Source organism: Aethalodelphis obliquidens, unplaced genomic scaffold, assembly GCF_003676395.1.
Source record: "Aethalodelphis obliquidens isolate GAN/ISIS:26980383/991018 unplaced genomic scaffold, ASM367639v1 scaffold17, whole genome shotgun sequence".
Classification (NCBI taxonomy): domain Eukaryota; kingdom Metazoa; phylum Chordata; class Mammalia; order Artiodactyla; family Delphinidae; genus Aethalodelphis; species Aethalodelphis obliquidens.
Genome location: NW_020837961.1, coordinates 12,606,596 through 12,623,201, shown reverse-complemented (window position 1 = coordinate 12,623,201; position 16,606 = coordinate 12,606,596). Strand labels below are relative to the sequence as shown.

At 38.3% G+C, this 16,606-nt stretch overlaps 1 protein-coding gene across 5 annotated transcripts in view; it reads right to left on the bottom strand.

The window, feature by feature from the left end:
* Nucleotides 1–16,389, bottom strand: part of PDLIM5 (PDZ and LIM domain 5) — a 214,603-nt gene extending 198,214 nt beyond the window's left edge. For all 5 annotated transcript variants that reach the window (XM_027116933.1, XM_027116934.1, XM_027116935.1 and 2 more), the window contains exons 1-2: nt 16,291–16,389; nt 13,040–13,177 (exon numbers count right to left, since the gene is read on the bottom strand). In XM_027116933.1, coding sequence (XP_026972734.1) covers nt 13,040–13,135 — 96 coding nt within the window. In that variant the 5' untranslated portion in view covers nt 13,136–13,177; nt 16,291–16,389. The remainder of the gene's footprint in view (nt 1–13,039; nt 13,178–16,290) is intronic.
* Nucleotides 16,390–16,606: the final 217 nt, after the last annotated feature.

Genomic DNA, 16,606 nt, shown 5'->3' with positions numbered 1-16,606 from the left:
TTAGGCTGGAAATTAATTACTATTAGATTACTTTAAATCTTAAGATAAAGTTGTTCAGAAAACTTTATCTAGATTGACAGTTCTTTTACACTAGTATTATGATTTTGTCATACTTAATGTAACACAGATATTCCTAAGTTGGCTGTAAAGTGTTATTCTGCAAATATACCCCAAAACTCATAGGAAACTCATTCATTCCCTGAATTTATAAAAAGTTGACCTTAAATATGAAGTATGAAGTTACATCATTTGCTAAAGCATTATGATTTATTATTACAGACCTAGAGCTACATGATATTGACAACACTTTTATCCATTAACAATGTATTTAAGGCATGAAAATCTGAATTTACTGAAGTGTCAACTGTCAGTCTTTTCTTATGAGATGTTAATCCTGTTCAAGTGACCTCTCTGAAAGGTTCAGAAATGAAAAACATTAAATCTCATAAATTCCCTCCACTTGAAATAATAAAGGGGCCACAAAACATAACTTTTGGCATGGGGCACATTAACCAACCAACAGGCTAAAACATTCTTTTTAAAAATAAACACTATTAAAATATTTTCCAGCTCAACATATCTGACCTAGAATAAACACCCTAACACTCACTTTATCTCTGAGGCAGACTCTTGAAAAAGTGTTACCAGCATAATTTGTATACAACTCCTGAAGGTGTATGCAACATTTCCTTATTAAAGTAGAAAAGGTCATAACATCACAAGTAACTGAAAACAGAAGCCATCTGGGAAACAAGCTGCTTCTTACAGTGACAATAAAACTTAAAAGAACACAAAAGAGAAAAACTGTAATCAGTGTGCAAATAACAATGAGAAAATAATAATGTATGTGTTACAACTTATAATTAACTTTTCCAAACAAACATATTAAAATGAGTATCTTACTTCCAAGTAGCCACCTTGGAAGGTTATATGGTTAGTCCTTTGCTCAAAATATTTTTGGATTTCTTCCCCTGAAATTTCTATCAAAACCAATTTAAAAACACACCAGCTTGCAGATATGCTAAAATCACAGTAATAGTAACCCACTCTTCCTAGCTCAGCTCTGATCCAGAGGCATCAGAATCCTTCTCAAACCCCCAGTTGTCCCACCATCACCCCCAGTGTCATCTCCTCACTCCCTTAAGCCTCCTTATCTCTTATTCTGATACTTGGCTTCCCTCCCATCCCCCATCTCATTCCACTTGCCTCCTCGCTCCCTGCACTCCTGCCACTCCTTTTCTCCTCCTTGAACACGCCAAGCTCTTTCTTGCCTCCAGGCCTCTTGATGCCTGCAGTGCTGTTCTCCTTCCTCTTCCCATGACTGGCTTCTTATCCTTAAGTCAATGTTGCTTCCTCAGTCAGAAGGGCCTGTCCTGACGGCCCAACTTAAGGTAAAACCCTTCCCCCATATACCCTTCCCCCAATTATTCCCTGGCACATCACCTTATTAAATTACATTGCTTATTTATCTATACACTTGTGAGTTAACAGCCCCTCTTACTGGAATATAAGGTTTATAACAATAATGACTTAGTTTTGTGTACTTTCAGTGCCTAGACCAGGACTGAGCACACAGTAGGTGCTCGATAGTGATACTGAATAAATGGTTCCATGCCCAGATGTAGGAATAGTAAATTCTGTCCACCGCTGCTACTTCTATCTCCTCTATGGATTCCATAGACACTAGTCGAGAAGTTCCCTACCATCCTAACTAGGCTGTATGATCAAAGCTCATATTACTGTGGTCTTTGACCAAGCCTCATTACATATATGTCCTCTCCTACTTCCAAGCTCCTTCTTATATTCCATATCATGTTCCATGTACCTGTTTGTCAGAAAACAGAGAACCACCCTCTCTATCCAAGCCTAGTACACAGTAACAGCCTAACGAATATATGTTAACTAACACCTTCTCTTAGGGCTCTGGCATGAGTCATTCAGGAGAAGGGCAGCGTCAGAAGACAATACCAAGAGGACGTACTCTGCTGTACCAAGAATTTACCCATCTCTCCTAAAAGATAATAAATAATAATAATAAAATCTCCAAGGACTAAGCTTGAACACACCTCACTTACGTGTTTCTTGAATTCCTTCCCATGAAGTCCCTTTATCTTTCATGCAAACAGCACACACATACACAAACACCTGCCCCTCTCAGGCTCTCCTAACTTCCATATATGTCCAGACAAGCCTGAGTTTGCATGTCTACAAAGCACAGGGCAGTTTTAATTTCCTTTCACTTTTTAAACAAAAGACACACATATTGTAAAAACTGCAAACAGTATAATAGTATACAGAGAAAACAGTAAAAATTCTATCAAGCCCAGTGCCCAGGGCAGTTCTAAACCCTGCACTGTCTGGTCACAAAAATCAGTTTCCTTACTTAGTAACTATACTTCTGCATTGGTCTTAATGTATGAAGTGTTAGGTTCAGTTCTGGGAGTCACACATAAAGAGACATTTAAAAACTGAACTACTTTTAAAGGCAAATGCTCAGGGGTGTGAAGAGAGGCAACCGTCAAGAAAGAAACACTTGAAGAAATGGCTTCCAACAGAAGATCCACAAGACTTAAAAGGAAATACAAGTCAGTCACCTACTGGAAAGGCTGCAATGTGTGCGAGGGCTATCCTTTGTTGTGCATGCCACTCAAGGATAGAAAGAGAACTACTGGGTCAAATACAGAGAAAACAAACTCGGGCTGACACACAGGAAGACTCCGTACCTAGGGAGGCAGAGGGCTATTACATTAAGTAACATAGGGGGCGTTTCCTAGAAACCAACCCTGACTAGGATTAAAAACAAAGAAAACCAAAATGTCTCATCAGTTAACTATAACTATTAATCATTTTCATTAACGAAACAATTCTAGAAGAAACGACTATAACTGCAACCCAGCTTCCCATTTGTCCCCATCATCATTACAATCATCAGTCAACAGTTATTGAACATGTACGGGGAATTTTAATACGATCTTGAGTAAATAAGACCCAGAGCTGTAGCGGTTTTTTTTCCTGGTGAGAGAGGTTCATGATTTAACAAAGTATATGACCTATTTGTATGCTCTTAAACTGTACCACCGTGAAACATAATATGAAGACCAAAAATTTGGCCTTAAAAAAACTATATGCAGTTCCTTTTAACATAAATTTTACCACTTTATCTTAACAATGAGGTATGAAACAAAACCAGCTATACTTGTTATATACTTGGTTATATACTGGTTAAATTTACTAAAGATTCCTCCAGACGTCTTTGGTAAATTTAACATTCATTATTAAATTTTATAGTATTAAAATATTATAAGTAATGTGCCAACTTCAAAGTGTTCTAAAGGTACTTTCAGCATCATAAATAGAACTGAAGCCTGATATCATATATTATTAACACTGACATTTATTTCCAAAAAGGATTTCACCTATGTTGACTGAACCCTGAAAAAAGTGAAAAGACCAGTAGTCGGAGAAAAGCAGATCTGTCACATTATTTAGTCAGTGGCAGTTCCACTGCAATTTAGCCTTAATCTTTTTGATGAAGTGATCTAAATAACAAGAGATCCATGCTAAAAATATTTTTAAGAAATAAAAGCTACATAACGTTCCCAAACATTAGCGTACAAAATGGGATTCGATGGTACACGAGAAACAGCCATAAGGCATGTGAGAATCCCTAAACATCCTGAATTCAAAGTCTGGGCCTAGAAGGTACATTTTAAAAATCTCTTATGATGTTAATGATTAGTTTAGAAACTAGTCATAGTTTTAAAAGTAATCTCAGTTACTACCATTTACACAAGTCTTTGATTCTCTCTTTAAGAAACACATACAAACTTGGTTGTCAGTAGTAAAAACTGTCACCTATTCCCAGAAAACAGAGTATACTGGTTTAAAAGCATTACAGTATTACTACTCAGTTTGTCTGGTATCACATCCTAAGCCTAACCAATTACTAGCTGTGTGACTTTGAGCATCTTATTTAACTGCTCTGTCTCTCTGTTTCTTCATCTGCAAATCAGAGGTTTTAAATCATACTTCCTCAGAGGGTCACTATGAGGATTAAATAATCGAACATGTGCAAAATATCTACATCAGGGCCTAGACAATAACAGGGGCTCAATAAATGTCAGTGTATTGTCATTATTATTATTTAATATAGGAAAGAAAGGAGACCCAAGTGAGTTGGAGCCGTCAAACATTTCAAAGAGCACCTAGTATATGAATGTGCCCTGATGGATGGGTAGGGCTAAAGGTACTGTGCATGAAGAATAGAGAGACCAAGGACTTAAGGGTTCAAAACAGGCATTTTGGACTGTAAACTCAGTTCTGTCAAGTGGGTCTGACGGGATTAATATATTAAATGCAGGATTTTAGAATTCCTGCCTCGGCAAGGTGCCACCCTGAAGATGAGGAAACAGCCTAGGAGGGAACAAGCCATTGATGAAGTCTGGAAACACCTCTGTCTGCTAAGCTATCAAAGTGTCACTCTGAGAATTAGATAGGAACTAGAATCTTCCAGAATGAATAAAGGTACATATAAACAGAAATGCCTAGTATAAAAAGATCAAAAGAACCAATCATAGAATATTTGGAAGTCAGTAGCATGGAGATTCTTCAAGAGAATGTCCAAAGTCATGAAAATTACATGTATAACAATGCTTGTATTTATTTACAAACTTCTTTCTCCAGAAGATCCCTAAGGGATGCTAGTTAAGGAACAAAGCATTTGCTTTCTAAAGGATATCTGTCCTCCAGTATGTTTTCTCAAGAAGAAAACACTTTCAGAACATATCTACAATCTCCTCTGGCTAGCATTATACAACCTTACTAAATTTTTAAGTTTCACCATCTCTAAAAGTTAATATCTCAGAAATCATTTGAGAAATACTGGTCTAATACTGTAACTGGATTCTCAATGGAACCAAATCACAACACTCAAGCCCCTAAGGAATCAACCGTAAATGGGATTCGGTTGTTAATGTCATTAAAAAAAAAAACAAAACACTTCCTCTTTTGGTAAATCAAAATTTACCCAAGATAATTACAATGAAGAACAGTGGTCATTGTTAAATCACTTTTTGAATCCTAGGAAAAAGTGTTTAACAAGTCACAGAATTCAAACAACAAATGGTGCAACTTATTATCTAGTTCCAAACACTTCTCATCATATTAAAAATTTTACAGCATAGTAAAGGGAAATTCCTCCTTCCCTCAACTTTAAGCACATAAACAAACATCCCTGGCATTCTGACTCTTCTTGTCACCAAGGTTACCAACACTTACACTCTCTGCTGCTTACACCCAGGTAAAATGAAGAAATATATCGTGCCACACGTTAGGATGCCTTCACAATGCCTGACTCACTATGCTACGAAACACTGGAAACCGTTGTGACTTGTTATGCTCCACTGGCTAATAACAGTTGATATGAAAACAGTGAGGTCCCTAAGGGTGAATTTTACTATGTCCAGGGACCAGGCCAAATACCTCATTATGGTCAGTCTCTTTGTCACATCCGTAAGGGGAGCTAGAGGAGAGTAGGATTTAAAATTCCACAATATATCAGGCTGCTGGAGAAACTCCAAAGGCAACAACCTGAAATCTATTACATGTGATTTGCTTAATTTTTCAGAAAGTTTATGACAGGGCACTATGCCAAAAACTATTCCACAAAAAACAAAAAAACCTTTCACCATGTAATTGGAAGTAATATGTTAACAGAGAGAGGAAATCCGTTTGGAAATAGGAAACAAATGATAGAGGATAATTATTAACCAAAGCTCTAAATGAAAAAATTCAAATAAATAGCATCCCCCCAGAAGGTAAAAAATCATTTAAAGAAGGTCAGCACATCTTTATTTTGTACATTCTCATGCAAAATGGAAAGAAAAAAGAGCCACTTAAAAACATACAGAATCCTCTGTAGAATACCTGTGATTAAGCCCTGTAAAAAAGGAGAAAGATGGAAATAGGCCCATCTGATTGGAAAAGATGAAAGTCTGTCCAAACTTGTGCTAGCACAGGTATGAGGAAACTGGCTTTCTCATTGTGGGTAGGAGTGTCTCTATAGAGATATTTGGCAATATCAATCAAAATTACAATTGCATACAACTCTTTGACTCAGCAATTCCATTTCTAGGAATCTATCTCACAGGTATGCTTATATATATGCCATATACAGATAGATATAGTTATTGATGCAAAAATTACACTACAGTGTTACTAAAAGGACCTAATTGTCCATCAGTAGGAACTGGTTAAATAAATTATGATAAATCCAAATACAATGCAGCTGTACAAGAATGAGGATATATTTACTGACTTGGGGTTAAGTGAAAAAAGCAAAATGCCAAAAAAAAAGCAGATTTTTAAGGATACTATTTGTGTTGGAAAGGGGGATGATGAGGATATATATGTATTTTCACACATCTGTATAGATTATCCCTGAGAGTATACACAGGAAACTGCTAACACTGGTTGCTTCCAGGCAGAGGAAATGAATGACGGGACAACAGGAGGCTCTTTCCTCTAAACGCTATTGAGTCATTTGGCTTTCAAAGCATATGAATATCTTACCTAAAGAAAACCATAAATTAACCAAACTTTAGAAGGGGGAAAAGGGTGAAGGGTGAAGATTTCTTGAGTACCAAATCTGACCCAGTAAATAACTGTTCCCATTGTAACCTTTTTAAAACTACCTCTTTCTTTTTCTCTTTCAATCTAACTTGTTCTTTCCCTCCCGTCGAGTCCCCAGTTCATTTTACTCTCCTCCATTTAGGCTGGACAAGGACATCTGCTGCAACTGCTTAGCCCTGCCGGGTGGACTAAATGCCAATGAGGTTGATGAACTTTGTTCCAGTAATTATCATACAAAATGGGTAACAAACTCAGCTGTAAAAGAAATCTGAGTATTTACAGAAGGATAGATAACTCCACTTATGCAACAAGAAAGAAATGATAATAAGGTGACAGAAGATGGGGAAGTGAAGATTTGAGAGATTCCATTTTAATACTATAAAAAATTCTTCCAAGCCTGACTTTAAACATTCATTCAATACTGTCTTGTTCTGTCCATACCTAAATATTTTATTACCTTTAAAAAAAAGAGTATCTATGCTATAAAAGTGATTTTCCCACTCTGTAATTTAAAAAACAAACCTGAATTCCCAGCAGGGCTATACGGTGGCTCTGCACCCAGAATACCTAAATTAGGGGTCACCACACCATGGTCACTGCTCATTACTTTCTTAAACTAATGTTTTCTTTTCATTCCCAATATTATGTCACTTATTTGCAAATCCATACATATATTAACATTTCACATGTGAGGATCCTGTTTTGTCAAGTTTTATATCGTATACTCAGTATTTCTACATTTCAAAAATTCAAACAAAGGCCTAGAGTCTCACCTCCTAAAGCTGAAACATAATTATCTCTTATAAGACGCCAAAGAGGGGCTTCCCTGTTGGTGCTGTGGTTAAGAATCCGCCTGCCAATGCAGAAGACACGGGTTCGAGCCCTGGTCCAGGAAGATCCCACATCCAGCAGAGCAACTAAGCCCGTAAGCCAAAACTACTGAGCCTGTGCTCTAGAGCCTGCGAGCCACAACTGCTGAGCCTGAGTGCCACAACTACTGAGCCTGCACACCTACAGCCCATACTCTGCAATAAGAGAAGACACCGCAATGAGAAACCCGTGCACCGCAAGGAAGAGTAGCCCCCGCTCGCCGCAACTAGAGAAAAGCCCCGCGCAGCAACAAAAACCCAACGCAGCCGAAAATAAAATAAATAAATTAAAAATAATAATAATAAGATGCCAAAGAAACAACCCCTTTTTATCTGGAGCAATGTTTGCTCCTAGATTAACTAGCTCATATCGTATTTCTCCTCCATGCAGTTGTAACTGGGGGAAAAGGCCATGACCAGTCTTGCAGTGCATGGGAACCTGGGTAAGAACTACTGCAAACAGGATATTTCAGACAAAGACTAACTGTATATTCAGATTAACTATATATTCACACTGCAGCCTAACCAACAATCATCACAAGCTCTTTGCATTGAAAGTTCTCAAAAATGACTGAAAACAAGTCTATAGGCTTTGGTTATTCTGAGTTTAAGTAAGCAAATATTAGACCTAACTCATGAGTAGCTGAATAGCTTGTATGAAAATCTCCCTTACTTAGGTCTAAAGTGCTATTCTTACTTCACCCAATCTCTACAATATTGTTTCTTCCATCAGATACAAAAATCCTGCATACCAGTAAAATTCCTTTTAACCAATAACTTTCCAAAATGCCCAATATTCATTAAAAACTAAAAAAAAAAAAAAAAAAGCCTTTTTTTCCTCAAACTATTAACTTACAATAAAACATACTGATAAAGATTTTCATTTCTTTACAAATAACAAACCAGAAAAAAACCTTCAGAATTATCTTGAGATTCTTGACCCTTGGGACCACAAATGACAGAAAACTGCCACGTGGGAAAAGACAGGTCTCTGAGCCCCCCACAAAAGGTGATTAATATTTTAAAAGCAGAGGGTGAACATACATGTGAAATGCACATTATGCAGTTAAACAAGCTAAATTATCAACTTTCTCACTTGGCATAATAACAGGGTAGTTGGAAGGGAATGTAAAAGAAAATACTCAACAGCTTAAAATTAACAATGGGCCCATTTATTCAAGGGAGGATGGTTCTCCCATTTCAGCTTGAGGCCTGAAAGTCTCTTTCTGCCCACCTCTAGGAGGGAAACTCTGCAGCTGGCCTGTCTGGAGAATCACTCAGCTACATTCACAGCTTCACTCAGACTCAAGCAATGGCAAGAAAAGTCTTCGTCTTCACTTTGAACTGAAAACCAACACAGAGAAATACTGACTTTGAGGTGTTCAGATTTCATTCTTCAAGGACCAGTTCAATTAATTTCTCCTGTAGGAAGCCAACCCTCTACCCCTAAACAGATATGAAAGGTCTGTGCCCACTGAAACTGAGAAACACTTATCTGTATCTCTGTCATTCCATCAAATATTGTCTTGTGACAGGTCTTATGACATTGTCTAGTACTGTGTTTATTTTTCTCCCCAACCTTTGTACTCCCCAATGCTTTGTCTCTTCTTCAATGGCTTCTAGGAAGTATCCTTTTAATTACTGAATGAATGAATTCACAGCAAAGTGTTTTCACGGCTCTTTCTCTGTTCTATTAATACTCCTAAACGGGACTCCATACTCCAGGAAATGGTACATTTCTTCTGCTTTTCAAATCCAACTAAAATCTTGTCTGACCTGGTAACAAATGATCCGCCCCTAACTGTTGAGAATCAAAATCTCTATTATTTGGGTATTAAAATGTCTGACCTGATTTTATCTGCTAAAGAAACACCATAGATGTGTTTATAGAGAATTGGGAGATCAACTTCAGGAAATCCAAATACTGACAGCTAAGGGAAAAATTCTAATGTCACACATCAGAAAATAACACAAGGAGAGTATTTCAATTTTAGGATGCTGTACTTAAAATGTTATTCACAAATACACTATCTTTCTTGTAATTCCATCATGAGGGTCAGCAACTTGCCAAAATACGGCCTTGAATTGTGCAACAAGTCTCCTATTTCTTCTTATAAAATATATTGGCAAAGACCAACAAACCCACACTGCTACAATAAAACCCATCCTCACATACCATGGCTTCAAGGCAATTCCATAAATACAGGGTCATAAAAAGACAGCCTGCAAACTCCAGTAGCCAACACACCACTTTAAGGATAGGAAATTGAAGACAATGACATGGGATCAGGCAATTACAGCAATTTGACGATCTTTTCAAAAAGTCTGCAACAATCACCAATCTTATCTTAGAAACCCACCTACTAAAAAAGTATGCAAAACTCATACAGAAGAGACGGGGAACAAAATCTGAGAGTAATGTTAAAATTTTACAGTTTGTATGCTTTACGAAGCAAGTCATAATCCATATATTCCTATGCTGGTAACGAAATCTCAAGAAAACAGAATGTTCAAGTCCCAGCCAATGGCTTATTTATCTCAAATACATTTGATATCACAGAGTTCCAATATTATAAGGAAACGTAAAGAGCCCTTTGGAGTTCATCATAATAATACATGACCGGAGGAAATACTGTATACGTTTGAACTATATATAGATGCAGGTTCCTAGCGAAGCACAAACCTGTAAGTTTATTTTTCTTTATCAATTCCAACAGACTGTAAGTAAAAAAATACATAACTGCTATGTTCCCTAAAATTATGGGGGATTTGATGTTTCAAGTCTCTAAATTTTTTCTTTTTAATTTCATATTATTGTAAAAGATAACAACTGAGAGAATACCATGCCAGACCTTGTTAAGAATTCCACATACATTATTAAAGTAAGAGAATCACTAAATTACATATTTTAAGGCATGCTTTCAGGTTTTAATTGCTTCTTGATACTACTAATTAAATAATCTGGTGACCACTGAAATATATCCCAATAATTTTACATAATTAAGGCAGAATAAATATAACCAGAGAACTAATTAAGATGAGGTATAACATTAATAATCTTACTACCACAATATGGATTAGTTATTAGGCACCCATCTTTATTAGGCAATGTTTCTAGGCCTGTTTAAACTGAACCACACAAGGGGTTAAAAATAACTACAATGAAAGGCCAACAGCCTAGCTGCACAGTTGCACCAACATTCCCTCTCCTCGCCAATCCAGAATGAATTGCATGCCCCACTGCACAAGGCCCAAAAAGGTCACAGGAGATGGCAGAGACTTTTGTAAGAGAACAGAAATAACTCAGCAGCTTTGTTACCGTAGTCTCTTTTAATCAGTGTGTTCAAAATCCTTTAATTAACACTCTGTCTACACAAGGAAAGCATTTCTTCTGTGCCAGGAGAGGGCACATATGTATGTACACAGTGTTCTGTTGTATCAGCATCACAACATGGAACTCAGATTGTCTGCCAGGAAACTGAAGCACAGAAAACTTTTTTAAAGGTATGGTACCACAACATTTACATACTCCATTTGCACTTCTACAATCAAACAACAAAGTGTGTTGCATGAGGTGTTAATTTGTTTCTACACTTTTTTTGCAGCAAAAAATGGAAGCATTTAAACCATAATTTTCTTTAGTCCATTATCATAAACTAGGATATTCAAAATTAATGTAAAATAACGTAAACAGAATGCAAAAACAGGCAATATTCAAATATTCTTCCTTTCTTCATGATGGCTCTTCAGTAGGAGGCAAAAAGATACTGCCCCCCTCAAACAGGAATAAATCACAAGACACATTTTCACACAGATGCTTTACATTTAAAATTTCATCCAACCAGGCAAAGTCTTAAAACTTTCAGGCTGGATTACATACATGTGTTTCCTTGTAAAATCTGAGTAACTGGAATCAAGATGGAATTTGATAAAGATAACTATTTTAAAAATCCAGAGCCAAGAAACAAGGAAAACTTCATTAGTAAACTGGGATTTGAAGTATTTTAATAGAGATACGTAATTGTTACAAACTTATTTTTAATCTTTCAAAATCGAGTTGGATATACATACTGTAAGAAGCAGTGTGTGTATGTGTGTGTATATATATATATATATATATATATATACACACACATATATAATTAAATAATAAGTACATATATAATTAAACCAAAAGATAACTCTCTAAATATCTAAATATAAACTAGAGAAGCAATCTACCTAAATTTATGATAAAGCTTATTGGGGAGGAAGCAGAGCATTAACTGCTTGAAAGCCAGTTCTTCCACACCAGCCATGGGAGCTCACAGCACAGTTCTTTACAATGAGAATAAAACCACTACTTCACAGGTTGCTGTGAGAATTAACTGAGATGAAGTAAAGAACTTGGCAAAAACCCGAAAGTTTGCTGGTAATGCTGTTGGGGGAATAGATTTTTTTATGTATTACACAAAAGTGCAAACTGGCATAACCTATCAAAATTATACATATATAATTATGTATATATGATATCCACTGAAGCATTACTTGTAATAGCAATACTGGCAACAGTATAAATGCCCTTCAATAGGGGATTACTTAAATAAATTTTACTTCCCTACAAAAGAATCCTATACATCTGTTATTAAAAAAAAGAAAAGAAAAAGAAAAAAACTCTAGTAACAGGGAAAGCTCTCTAAGGTAAATTGTTAAGAAAAAAAGCAATGTGTGGAACAGTGTGTATTAAGATGCTACCATGTAAGTAAAAGGTGAATAGATATTCATACTTATTTGAATATACAAAAAACCCTATGAAATGTTATACAAGTAATTAACAGCAATAATTATCTACTGGAGATGAAAGTGAAACAATGCCTGACACCCAGTCAAACCTCAATAAATGAAAGCTATAATTACTCCCTTCATCAGTGTCATTATCATCATGAAAACATGTCATTAAAATATATACACAGAATACATTCAAACTAAATCCATGAGGTAAACAGCCAAATCTTAAGCATTCAAAGGCTGACTATCTGGTTGGCCATCCAAGCCCTTCGTTTTCTCTTCATAGGTAAGTAGCTTTTGGCCATTTTACTGTAGACTAACCCCTCACCAGAGAGCGAGCTGAGGAAATAACACCAAAAACAGTCCTTTTATTCAATATTGATCAACAGTTTCTAATAAACAGCTTTTGGAGCTGAAAGGGACCGTGAAAATCCCAGTGTAAACTTCTATTACATATGAAGAAACTAAGGTCCAGAGAACTCCCCAAATTAGCCACTGTTCAAAGACTTGGAGTCTGTCCCCCCAGTTAAATGCTTTCAATTTCATTATTAAGATGGGGGAAAATAAGCTTAATTGAAATCAATTATCCTTGCTAAATTCCCTCCCCAGCCCATCCTTTACTATACATAACTAAGTTTGCTGAGATCATATTCCATAAGCAATTCTATTAAGTAGAGCGCAGGTCATCCAGAGAATTCGACAACTCGGCCGTGATGTTTCTAGGACTATGCATTGAATGAACATCCACAATAAAATCTGTAAAGTTTGCTTACGCTAGAGATTGTCAGAGGCATGTTGAAATCCTTGCCACCTTGTAGCCGGAAACCCCAAGGAGCTGGGCCAACCAAGGACACACTGTAGTTGCTCATGGTTCTAATGGCTCAAAGTCCAATGCCCAAAAATGAAAGAAACTGTGAAAGAAAATTAGATGGTTAACAAAAATGTTTATCTTCAGTATTTTGTTTTGGGGGGAAGAGGGGATATGCAAAATAAGTCATATTAAGTTCTCATTTCAGTCAAAGAAAAGGAATCTATGAGCTAATACATAATCTCTAAACTCATGCCAATTTCCATAGTCTAAAAATTCCATATCAGAGTATATTTCTAGACATTTGATCAGTTTTACAACTTGCTACACTACAATTTGTGGCTTCTTGCATACAAACTTTAATTCAAAGTACTTTACAACACTTCATTTTATACAAAAAAAGAACAAAACTTTATTTCAGGTTTAATTCAAAATGATTTTCCCTGTCCTTCTGCCTGCAGTTAGCAAGAGTCCTTCAATTTCACTTACTTAAATTCTAAGTTATCCTAACATATGAAAAGAACTACAAATCGGTAGACTCTCATTCATGCTTTCCAAACTCTAAATTCTTTAAAACGAGAAGTTGTTTTTTAATGCATAAAACTATTCTCTCCAATTATAAAGTACAACTTGTATTTCCTCTTCTGGGGACATGTTATTTTCCACGCAAAGAAATTATTTACATTTCCTTCGGACAGGCAATGATGGGCAATACTCTAGCACAATGATATTTCAATCAGAACCTGCTTTTTGTTTTATATACACACCTCATCAGGCAAAGTGGAGTGAGCATTTACCACACAATGTATAAGTCTGACTAAACATGGTAGGAATAAAAGGTGAATCTTAATGCATGAAAGAATTAGAGCTTTAGAAAAGAACCAGCGCTTCAGTGCTTTCTTTCTTCTGTGTTTTGCTGGAAGTGCGCTCATAATGACTCTCATGGTAGTACTTCTATATAACAAAAAAAAACTAAAGAAAAAAAAGTGTGACTCGGAGTTTGGTGTTGGTTGTTATGGTGGTTATGTGTGAGTGGGAGAAACTGGGAGGAATGGAGGTCTTCTAAAATGTAATACTAAGACACCTATTATTTCCCTCTTTAAAAATAATGTGACACATGTGTAATAATTTTAAAACCACATTTTTTTAAAAAAAGCTGTTTCAGACACACTTCCTTGGAAAATCTGTGCTATTCAGCCAAATCATCACCTATTATCTGTCTTAAAATATTATTCCATTTTTTTAACCCATTGAAAATTTCTATTCCATCACACCAAATTAATAGTGGCAGATGTAGATATGCAAATCACTGGGTATATTAAAAGCAAGCAGATTCCATCTTCTCATATGGGGAAAATGAGGCAAAACTTTCATATAAGTCCAGTTCTTAAAGAAAAATCAGTGAAAATCTGCCCTGCATCTGCCCAGAAACAAAATGGGCTTTTCCACTGGCATAGTAGTTGACTGAACTACTAGCCAATAATACATTACGTCAATACTGATGCAACAAACACTAAAAAGATGAAAGGGCCAAACCAGAGATCAAGCTATTTGATATATGTGAAACACAAATAGTAAGGAGCCACATAGTCTAATTGCTTTCTCACTGTAATAAAAGTTTCAGAGAACTTGTAGAGAAAGACTGGATAATGGCACACAATATAAATCAAAAGTGTGTAAAGCCAATAGATATTTCTCAGGCAGCCTACCCCTCCTTCTTTTTTAATCTTTAACTTTTTGTCAAGAGAAGAATTTGAAAGTTAGGTTCCACTTCCTCTAATCCCAATGTTCCCTACAAGAAAATGTGTTTAATTCATATATCAACCTATGTACCTGCAGCTTCCCTTTACTTACGAGATCCCTTCCTGATTTCTCCCATTTGTTATTAAAATCTCTAGCACTGGCAAGGTCACAGCCACACTACAGAACCAGCGTCAGTTCATTTCTAGTGTCGTTTCCCTTCCAGTACTCTCCCTTTGCTAGCTTCACGTGCCTTAAAATATTCTGAAACCGAAGCAACTGTTAATACTATTGGCCTTTTCCAGGTCTGGTAATATTAGTGCCCAAACTCTTCCTTAAATACCAAGCAGGCAGGAAATATTGAGCAGCCTTTCTGCTTTCAAGCACGTAGAAAATGTTGGCACTTCTGTACCGTGCTGGATTGTCTTTTAGGGGAAAGTCCAAACAATGTCTTTGCTCTAGTACTTAGGCAGGAAGCCTGGCATTTCCCACACTCCTAGCCCAGCTTCTTCGGTGGGTGGGAGAAGGGAAAGAACTCATGATGAATTTCTCCGAGAAGGGTCTGAAATTAAAGCTGTATCTAGAGATCCTCTTCTTCCCCAGATTGAGCGACTGTGGAGGTAGAGTGGAAGAACTAAAGCCACAGGCACCGGGTGAAAGTAGCCGACGAGACAGTTTTCCAGCAGAGAGGTTCACGCCTAGCCCTGTTTGCCAAATAAGGTTCCCGAGCCGCCTGCTCCCTAGGCAGGCGGCTTCCAACGTCCCCGTGGTCAGGAAGGCAGACTTGGGAGAGGCTCTGGCGATCACACCCGAGACCTACCCTGCCCAGCGCAGCCACGAATTTTCTTTCCAAGGACTACCCTGTCCATACGCCCTTCCTTTTTCCACTTACTGTCAAACGAACGGGACCACAGTCTTTTAAAAAAAGCCCCACCAAGTACGCGAGCACTAATAAATCTGGCGTTCATGACACATTTGTTTTTTAAACAAGCTTTATTTCTGGACGCACGGAAGTTGTCCCCTAACAGGTTACACAATCCTCAATATTCGGGGGGAAATAAATGCTTCTCAGTAGCGTGAGAGCAAATAAAAAATCAGCACGCCGTTCCCGTTTAGACCCGCATCCTCCCCACACCCCCGGGAGACTCGCGCAGGACGCGAGTGCCTCGGGACGCCTAGGTGCGTGCCCGGCGACGCCGCCGCTCTCGTCCCAATCCGCCCGAGCTCCAGTGCCCGTCCTCTGGCCTGGGGCCCGCTCCCGCGCCGCCCTTTCCCGGGCGCTCCTCTTCCCACGCCGCTCTCCCACCTCCGCTGATCGGCGTCCGGCAAACACCTGAGCAGCCACCCGGCGCGAGGCGCGCCCCCTCCTCTCCACTAGCTGGGCTTCCCTCCACGCGCTCTGCCTACGGCGACCCCTTCTTTCCCTCCTCCCTATCGGGGATCCGAGACGCGCATCGCCGGCGGGCGGCCACTCACCTCGGATCCGGCGCGGCGATGCCTCCGCCTCAGACGAGCGCTGACAAGTGACTCGTGGTGTGTACGCCGTCCCCACGGCCCCCGGGAACTTCCGCCTCCTGGCTCCCCAACCCCCACAGGCCCCGCCCCCGAGCCAAGGCACGCCCCCTCCTCCCCGGCCACGCCCCCGGGCCGAGCAGGGCTGGGAGGCGCTGGGAGAAGGGTGCTGCGGCGAGCAGAAGCCCCTGTGGTAAAACAATTGCACTACAGACTTTCGGTGGCAGTAGTCTCAGGGGGTTTTGAGCAGTACCTGGCAAAAGTCCGCTCCCCCTGCCTT